Source organism: Fulmarus glacialis, unplaced genomic scaffold (assembly GCF_000690835.1).
Source record: "Fulmarus glacialis isolate BGI_N327 unplaced genomic scaffold, ASM69083v1 scaffold18110, whole genome shotgun sequence".
NCBI lineage: Eukaryota > Metazoa > Chordata > Aves > Procellariiformes > Procellariidae > Fulmarus > Fulmarus glacialis.
Genome location: NW_009186111.1, coordinates 36,782 through 47,004, shown reverse-complemented (window position 1 = coordinate 47,004; position 10,223 = coordinate 36,782). Strand labels below are relative to the sequence as shown.

Sequence of the window (10,223 nt, the reverse complement as noted above, 5' to 3'; positions counted from 1 at the left end):
TCTGGTTAGTATGATGGGGAAAATAGAAGTCAGAATATCGTGTGTCAAAATACTGCAATTTTTTAAAACAAAGAGAGCTTTTCTTTTTTGGTATTGCCACAAACATGCAACCTATTTTGTTTTTAACAGCTCTTCAGCTGTAATAATGGGAAAATCATGAAAAGAATTTATTCCTTTTATAGATTTAGCATAGTATTAACATATTAGTTTTCATTAGTAATCTGCTGCTGTCTCTCTAAGAAAACATTAAAGAAATTTAAAATCTTTCCTGTGTTTTTCTGATTTACCTTCCTCTAAACTCTCCTGAGAATACATCTATGTATCTCCTAATAACACTCTTGTTTTGGCAAATGTTATCTAATAATGTCTGTTTACTATCATGTTTGCAGCTTTGCTGGATCAGAACTCTTCCTTCCCACCCCCTTAACAAAAGTGAACCAAATAGCTCTTGTTGTCAGCTCTGAGATATTTATGCCCTCTTTTCTCCCATCCTGAAAATAAATGTTGGAATTCAGTTTTGGGGGTGAGAATTAAGTACTTTTCAGGTATGGTCTATGGCCAAAGGAGGGGGGAACGTAGGGTAGAGGGGGTAGATCCTAATGTTCATATTCTGTCTTGTTTTGCATCCATGTAATCTCACTAGTAAGTTTAGCTTTTCTAGGTTTTATGTATTTATTAGTTTAGCACGTGCTAATTGTCATAGCACATCTGTGTAACATTTTTGGTTTTATTCCTTCATGTCTTTAAAGCTGGAGTGCCTAATGCAGTTAGTAAGAGCTGGAGCTTCTGTAAATGCCAGTACAACACGTTTTGCTCAAACACCAGCCCACATCGCTGCTTTTGGAGGACATCCACAGTGCCTGAATTGGTTGATTCAAGTGGGGGCCAACATAAACAAACAGGTATGGATTCACGCATATTTCGTGTCTGCGTATAGTTTTGGAAGGAGTGTCTTGGTCCCTTTTTACTGCATGTACGATCCTTACATGCACATACAGATACATTATTTTTAACATCAGCTGAAGTCAAATGACTTAATTATCAGTTATAGATCTTTTTTTCATTATAGTAGAGATAGGACTAATAAATGTCCTTTAAGCCACTAAAGGTTTGGAGAACATTTGTTTTAGGAATTGACATCTTGCTGCTTCTTGAACAAAATGGTGTGCTGCTCTGGTGTTAGCAGCATTAGCAAATACTCTGATACTGTAATGCCTCTTTAGGGGAAAAAAAAAAAGACTAGTGAGGAACATCTTACTTATTAAATATGCTAAGAATGGAAGAATTCACTATTACCTACAGAACCATGAGACCTTTGTGGTACTTCATGATTTAGTCATACATCTAACTAGTAAGGTCTGCCATGGTTTATTTTAAGGTGCATCTGGTTTCATACTGTTTTCCTTTTTAGATTATTTCTAAAGCTTTAGTAACTTCCTGCAAATAGATCAGAAACATGTACTTAACTAACAAAGAATGAAAGGGTGATTTCTTTTTTTTTTTTTTTTTTTTTAAATAATTTTACATTACTTTCACTGTGAGTATGGATAACAATTTATTTGGTAGCAGTGAGTGCATTAATATAGCAAAATTCCTGTAAAGGACTGTTGTACTCTGGTACAATAACAGAATCGAGTGCTTAAAACTATCATGCTTTTGGAGAAAATGTTTGCAATACTGATTGGATCTGTTATGCATGCTGGGCATACATAATGTGTGCCTTTATAACAGTACTCAAAAATATTATTTATAATATTCTATGAGAGTAATTAATACAGCGGCATATGCATATACTAAAAGCTGTAGTATAGCACAGCATCCGTAAAATGTCTGGTCTGTTAAATCTTGCATCTTACTTTTCTTAAAGCATTTAATGGCTGGACTGTGTTTTATATGCAGTAGAGTTAAGCTAAGTCTGCTAAAGAACGTGAACATTTGCATTTTTAGAGTTTGGTTTTTTTTGTTTTGTTTTTTTTTTTTTAATCTATGCAAAAATAAGAAATGGGGAAGTTTGTGTTGAGTTTTCAGAAAAGAAGGCTGGTGCATTGAGAACAGCTGTGAGACACCAGGAGAATTGTAGAAACAATGAAGGTGACTGGATGCAGAGGCTATAGATCGCATCTTCTCCTTGATGCCTGACAAAAGTAACTTATGCAATAAGTTATTGCTGCATAGTGGTAGAATCTTCAGAAGAGAAAATACAAGAACTATAAATGCATCTGGACACCAGGTAAGAATGTAAAGAAATGATGATTAGAGAGGAAACATGGCATGCACAGAATAAAGATGTTCAAATATCTGCTAAATGAGAAGAGAAGAATGAATGAAAATGAATGAATGAGAAGAATGAAAGTTTCCAACTATGAGGATAAAGAGAAGAACTGACCAGTGAGGTTGAAATGGAGTTGAAGAACAAGCTTGCTGCCCTGGAACGTGATGGGGGAAAAAAATCACATCTAGTGAGTGAGGTTATAGCAAAGAAGAAAGTAGCAGCTAGTTCCCAAAAGAAGAGGAGAAGAGTGCAGAGAGATCTCTCCATGGGCTGAGGGCAACATGCAGATGACTGTAAAGGAAAGCAGAACACAGTATGATACACAGTTAAAAGTAGACAGGAAACTCATTCCAGCTTAAAGTCGTCACCAAGACTAGCCAGTGACTTGGGAGTCTTTATAAATTGATGGTCTGTCACCAGAGCAAATCCAAGTAATAGATCTGTGGTCCTCCACAGGAGGAAGAGTACTGTGATTCTCAAGTTTTCAAATGAGATAGTGGTGATGGTATCCTGTAGACTTCTAAGGGTAGATTCAGGTATTGACAGGCAAAGGACACTAATGTAGATGGTACTGAGAGCTGACACTATGGAAGCCTTGTATGTTGTTAATGGTAGGCTCAGGTTGCACTTCAATGTAATAACTTTTTTTTTGTCCCCACAAAATACTAGTCGAACATACAAGAAGAGGTATTTTAGATTTGGTTCGATGATAAAATTAGAAGATAGCTCTGGTTAATTAAAATGGTGGTAGAAACAAAAAAAAGTCTCTTCTTTGTTAGGATGCAACTGGTCAGTCACAGTGGTTTGACATGCACGAGCACTGAAAGCTAGACAGCGTACCTTGGTGATACCTATAGCAGCAAACTCATCCCACAGATATTTGGAATGTTTCATACATGGCTATGTAAAGCATAGTGCATGCTTTGCTCTCCCTAATTCCTTCCAGCTGCTTATTGAATTGCAGTCAAATTCTACGATTCTTGTGTGATTTAAACTGCTTAATAAATGATCTTAGTTCCTTATTTAACTTCCAAGCACTTTCAGGTGATCATCTAGGGCTTCCACCCACACTTTTGAGCTTTTGGAGCACTATTTCCTGATGTGTATTTTGTTTATTCCTTCCAGCTCGCTGATGCTGTACTTCAAACAGACATAGTCACTGGCTAATGCTTGTGTGAGGACAAGTGTTCCATGGACACTGGATACAAAACACATGCTGAGAAAGATCTGTGAATGCTTGATATTTAAACTAGTAAAACTTTCCTTCCAAACTGACTCCTGGTCATTGGCTACAGACTAACCCATCACCTCTGGAAAAAGAAAAGGATAGCTTCTGAAAAGGAATCCGCTCGAGTCTCTCAGTCTTAACATAAACCTCTGGTACTCAGTAGAATTTGCATGCACGCTTTCTCATATCTGCCCTGAGGTATTGTATTGTAGCCCATGCTGCCTGCCCTGAAGTTTAGGAAAACTTGAAAATGCAGCTCTCGGTGCTGGTGACAGAAATGCCGAGGACATTTCTCAGGGAGCAGCAATGAAGGACAAATGCTGAAAACTGCTTGTCCCAGCTGTACTTGCTCCCCAAATAAGTTCTGTGAGTATATCCTGTGATGCCCAGGCCTCTTATATAACTGTATGTGCTGGCTAGAGCCGTCTCTCTCTTTATGATCAGTGGGCAGTTCTTCCCTCCCCCAGGGTCACTATAAAAATTCCCAGGAGAAAGCTGAAGTGTCAAGCAATGACCTGCCTGTTTCTACCCAGCAGTGGACTCAAGAGAAAGTCCTGTTACTTATTTTTTTTTTCTTCAGTAGGCAGTGCCTGCTAAGAGTTCTTAATAATGTGACTCAAGACCTGCATTTGTCTACCTGCCTGCTCTAGTGCGCTGTTACAGTGCAAAGTACTTTTTGATTAAAAAGCCTATTACTTCATTTAAATGTATTTTCCCTCTAGCCTCAGCCTATTAAATGTTCTGTTGTATGTTGCCTGTGTTGATTGGCCAAAAAAACAGTTTTGTGTGGCCTGTCTTAAAGAGAAGGGATAAGAAATACTGCATCCTTACTGGCGATGCTAACTTAATTTTCATCCAGCTAGTTACCATCATGTGGCAGTGATGGCAGATAGACTTAGGGAGGGTTAGACTACCCATGCTAGCAAGAACTGTAAACACACTGATACCCTTGGTGGGGTGGAAGAAAACACTCATTCCTTTGGTATGTTACAGTTTTGTATTTTAAAGAACAATTTGGACTAAATCCAGGTAAAAATATTCCATTGGTTCTCATCCGTACTCAAAACCCAGAAGGAGAAACCGTCCTGAATTCAAAGCATTTTTAGGAAGGAATGGGAAAAAATACTCAGTATTCTCCAGCTTCTACTTCTCAGCTTCAGAAAGGGTAGGGTGCTGGGTCTAAGAAATCTGAACAGCTTTTGGAAATGTGATCAGCTGATGGAACTTGAAATTGAGTCAGTTGAGTTAAGGAATGGAGTTAGTTTATATTTCTTGTCAGGTAAAACAGTGCTTTTGTGTCTTAGATATCTGTACTAGAAGTAATTTACAAGTGCATAGCATTGTGGTTTAACCCCGGTAGGCACCTAAGCACCATACAGCCTCTTGCTCATTCCCTGCCTCCCCAGTGGGTTGAAGGAGAGAATCGGAAGGGAAAAGTGAAAAAACTCATGGGTTGAGAATAAAGATAGTTTAGTGATAGTTTAGATAGTAAAAAAGGAAACAAACAAACAAAAAAAAAAAACACAAACCAAGAAAATCAAGTGAAGTTAAAAAAAATTTTTTAAAAACCCCACACCACAACCCAAAAATCCCACAGTTGCTCACCTGTAGCTGACTGATGCTCAGCCAGTCCCCAGGCAATGATAGCCCTGGCAAACTCCGCGCCCCCCCCCCCAGCTTTTCTTGGTGTCATATGGTCAGTTTGGGTCAGCAGTCCCAGCTGTGCACCCCCAGCCCACTTGTAGATAAAACATCAGTGTATTATCAACACTGCTTTGGTCATAAATCCGAAACATGGCACTCTACCAGCTACTATGAAGAAAATTAACTCTATCCCAGCCAAAACCAGTAAACATAGTTGAAAGCTTTCCATGTAAATGTGCATGGGGGCTTTTTGTTTTAAAAAGAAATATTTACAGGTAAGTAACTTTTCTCCCTGCACCCCCCCCTTGATGGATGTAAAGGTACCAGTGAGTGAAATTAACTGAATCATATCCAGGGACTTGGAACTTGGAGAACAAAATGGGAAATTTGCTGTAAGTTCAACTCGAAGATCCTAAAGCCAACAAAAACTTGGATCCCAAAGAGACAGAAGGAGGGAAGATAAAGTAAAAAATGGCTTTAAACTGAACTGAAAAAACAACTACATCTGAAAGAGGCCTGGGAATAAGCAGAGAGTTTGAGGAAAATTTTTAATCAGTAGAAGAAATGGCTTTTGAGGTTAAGCAGCATAGTGAGGAAATGCAAACTGATTAATCAAGCTGAGATAGATTTACTGAGAAAATTTAAGCCAAAAAAGCAAAAGACTCCTCAGCCACATAAATAAAAAGAGAATAAGGAAGGAAGCTAGATACTTAGTAAAATGAAATAGAAGTCAAAGGTAATCTAGTCATGACCGCAAGCTAGAGAAGACTGCCCTTGTCTTTGCAGAAGGATAGTCGTGCTCCTCCAAGGGAAAGGAGGAAGATGTTTGGCGGTTGTAGTGAGCTGCAAAAACCAAATGTGCCTATGATGCCTCATGACTCTTTCTGTCATCCCTTCAGGAGCACTGTACACAAAATACTTAGTCACCACAGCGGAAGCAAACAAACTTGTGTTATCTTGAATGCTAAACTAATAAAACTTAATTGGTCTTTCTACTCATTTATTTACAATGTGACTTCTGGATTGTGAGACAAGTTTGAGCAGTTGGTGCAGTGTTACATCAGAAGGGTAAATGGGACCCTGAAAAGTTCTGCTCTAGATATGAAAGGCCGGAACAAGTTATTGATGTTTCCCTTCCTGGACTATTACAGAGGGGATATGTCAGACTGAAGCACGTATGGGAACTGTGGATAATTAGAAGGATTATGAGGTATTCTCAAGGATAATTAGGAATTCTTAGAGCCCCTTAAAATAAAATAACTTAGTTCGCTCCACATAGCCAAAGAAGAGATGGGGAAGAGGGGTCTTATGCATTAATATGTGCTAGCAATCTAGACCCCAAACTGTTCTCAGAAGCTTCTTGGAAAAACCTCTGTTATATTGCTTTTTCTGTTTGGTGCCATCCATTCCAGTTGTTGAATCAAAACAGAATTGTTCTGAGGCTCATAGAGTACTTTGTTTTCCTCTGTATGCATGATTTTTGATGTGTTAAAAAATAAGTAAACTTTAACGCCATTTTTCAGTGAGAGATAATTTTTTTTTTCCTTTCAATCTAGCTCATAATCCAGAGAGAATTTCTTCTTTGTAGAGCTAGGAGACTATTTCAGAAACTATTTGAGTGGAAATAGTTTTGGTCCCATAGGAGAAATTGAAAAGAAAATAACATTAGTGATGACTGAAACTTAGGTGCCGTAATTAAAACAAATGCTATAAAAAACTAAATCCATATATTCCGTCATTGTCTTAAGTATTTTCTCAACTCCTTAGCTTTAGAGAAGAGAGACATGCTTTTTTGGGCCAGTGATTGAAAGAAGCCCTTCTCAAGACATACATTCTCTTCTGAGATGCTAACCTTTTTCTGGTTGTTGGTGACAGGATTCTTAGCTGCTATAAGCTTAGCTTATTCTTGTAATGCGGTGGTGAGGAGTCCTTTTGCAAGGGGCTTTTTTCATCCTTCTAGCATTTCCCCACAGCAATACTTCATAATTAAGTTCTCTAGATCTTATTGCGGGTAATGTGCTAGGTTCATGGAGCTAGTAAAGATTTTTGTCATCTTTGTCATATGCGTGGCTAGTTGAGCTGACTTTCCCTAAACTGAACATTATATTGAATGATTATTTTTTAAGTTAGGGTTGGGACTGTAAATACTAATGGTGAACAAAAGAGGCAAATCACTTCTTTTCTGTACTTTTACCTCTTTAACAAAAGGGAGGAGGGGAAGGGAAACAATAACAAAATGATGAATCGAAGACAGCTTCCATGATGGGAAAACGTATTGCACTATGAAGAAAATCTTCCTGGCTAAATTAGTGCCAAATGAATTTCCATGTATGATAGTTAATAAAATTGTGTCCTCTGTTAAACACCTCTGTCCTCCTGTAACTTCAAGAAAGGTTATAAATAGGAGAAAATATATAAACTTCATTAGAAAGCAGTCCTCTATTCATCAGCTACAGACAGCCATTTTGGAAGAAGGGCTGTATAGCTGTTTTCTGATCACTAAGGACTTCAAGGAGTTTTCTGCTCTTTTCTGTCTCCAAACTTTGTGTCAGCTGCAGCGATTTTCCTTAGTTTATAAGAAGGTAAACTTTGTCTGGTGCTATTATTGTTCCCTGCTGGGTGTGCTAGATGGTTCATTGTTTGGCTGAATATATGTCTTAAGCACCGGTAAACTGGCTTACCCTCAGTCAATTTGTAACTTGTTATAAAAATATTTTACCATGAAATAAAATTGGCAAGTAGAAAATTGAAAGTATGTAACAAGAGATATATATACACACACACACACACACAAATATATTTGAGAGTATATAATCCAAAATTCATCTTCAAGTTGTATTTACATGGTCTAAAAGATGTGATTTAATTTCTCAGAAGCTTGGCAGACAATTTAAAACACTTGTTACCTTCTATCTATCAAGATGGTAGTATGATCATATTTTGACTATATTCATTTCAAATAGAGCTGAAGCGTAACCAGTACTGTAGAGTTAGGTGTGAACACCATTGTGTATGAAGACTGGCGAGTCAGTAAAGGTGCTGTGTAACTTTAATAGCTAGTGTTGATATTTTGATAAAAGGAATGGGGAAGCAAAACTGAGGCACATACAGTTAGAACATGATTAATATCAGTGGAGTAGACAAGTGAAGTCTCAAAAATTTGGAGAGAAAGAAAGATGATGGGGAAGAAAGGATAAAAAGAAACTTGCTATGGATTGAAAGTGTTGAGGACTCTGATAATTAAATCACGTAACAACCAGTAACTGAACATTTACTTGCTACTTCAAGGCCATATTTCATTACAGATTCTTCTCTGTGCTTCTTAATATTGATGGTTAATTGCAAGAACTGAATTTCATCTGCAGCCTGTAGATCATGATGGTGGAATTTACCTGCTGCTTGCCAGTTGCATTTGTAAAATTGCTGTAGATTCTCCGTTACCTGTGATGATTGTAGAGAGGAGTTGCCTGAAAAGCAATACCCTACTCCAGTATGTTTGCACATAATACGAAAAGATTAAATGATTGGATGTGCTGGTTAACAGTAATGGAATGTAAATGGATAAAGATAGTCAGAGAAGTGTATAGGACACGAGTCAATGTGTATGTCTCAGGAGAGATCTGGCCTGACCTGTGAACTCTACTTATGTTACAGTAGAGTTATGCATACATACTCCTCACTTGGTGAGTATTTATGGTGCAATACAGTACTGCATAAGTGTGTCAGCAAGATCTGAAAGCAATATAGTCCCACAAACTTGGCCATGCTGCTTCTGAATTCAAGATGGCTTGCTCAGTCCAGTGTATTGGGAAACAAAAGTGCTGGGAAATAAAGGTGTTAGAGTAAGGTGTTACGGTGCTGTATGTTGCGGGGTTTTTAGCAAGTTGCTGAATATGCCTCTGCTGATTGCGTAGTTACCGGATAAGGCTTACCTTGTGAGTTAGATGCCCTTAGCATTATTTCTTGCTAAACATCTAATGTATATGACAGCCTACTGCAAACTTTAAAATAGTAATAAAGTACCCAATGCATTTGCTAGCTAATAAATGCTTCTTTTATGTATCTGCTTTCTTAATTAAAGTGAGTAATGTAAAAATAAGATTTTAATTTTTAGAAAGATTATGCTTGACAAAATGTAGTTTGTCTTTACAGGATTATGTTGGTGAAACTCCTATTCATAAAGCAGCACGGTCTGGTAGTATGGATTCCATAAGTGCCCTTGTGGCTCATGGTGCGCAAATAGAGTAAGTGAGGTATTTTTTTTGTTGTTGATTGTTGTGTGTTTAGCTAACTAACGTAGACCAGTAAACATAGATACTAATGTCAGAAAGAAAAATCAAAACAGCAGACACCTGATTAAAAGACAGCTAGACATGTTCAACTGTAATGAAGCCCAAGATGTTTTGCATGTCTAGTAATAAAGTTTATTTTACTTAAGTGATACCAGTGTGCTACATTAGTATTGCATTTATATCTGCTATATTAAAATATTTATCACGCTTCTGTCAGATGACCCCAAATTGTACACTTTATCTAGCATGTAGTTATTTTTTACAACAAATTTACACCTTGCACTGGTGAATAAATACAGAAAACAATGCAAAAGCAACATTATGTGCAAAATAGCATCTCACACACTCTTCGCAAGTTAGTTTAATACTGTTTGTTAGTATATTGTGTATTTGCCCTGTTAACTTTTTTCTTTAAAGGTTTATTACTGCAAAAACATTCAGAAAATCTCACAAACTTTTGCAACTTACAGCATGGACAAAATGGATGCACTTTTCACCTAGAAATGTTGAGTATAAGCTCTATGGCTTATAATAATGTAAATACTTTAGCAATTTGTTTTAATTAGAACTAGCCTTATTATCTTAAATGGTAACTAGTTACTGTATTTTAACCTGCGATATGAAACTTTTAAGTTGTAAGTGAAATAAGAATCATGTAGTTAATTTCTTGTTTTACCCTTTGGTTTCCATCTTACTGTTTTTGTAATGCTGCCCTGATAAATCTACCATAAAATTTAACTCTTTCAACAGTATCATAGAGTATTGAGGAAATATAGTACCTTTTAAG

The 10,223-nt window shown here is 37.2% G+C and overlaps 1 protein-coding gene across 1 annotated transcript in view; it reads left to right on the top strand.

The window, feature by feature from the left end:
* Positions 1-737: 737 nt before the first annotated feature.
* The window catches only part of ANKRD10 (ankyrin repeat domain 10), a 32,031-nt gene continuing 22,545 nt past the window's right edge, over positions 738-10,223 (top strand). Inside the window, exons 1-2 of the mRNA XM_009586870.1 lie at positions 738-902; positions 9,297-9,388. Coding sequence (XP_009585165.1) covers positions 738-902; positions 9,297-9,388 — 257 coding nt within the window. The remainder of the gene's footprint in view (positions 903-9,296; positions 9,389-10,223) is intronic.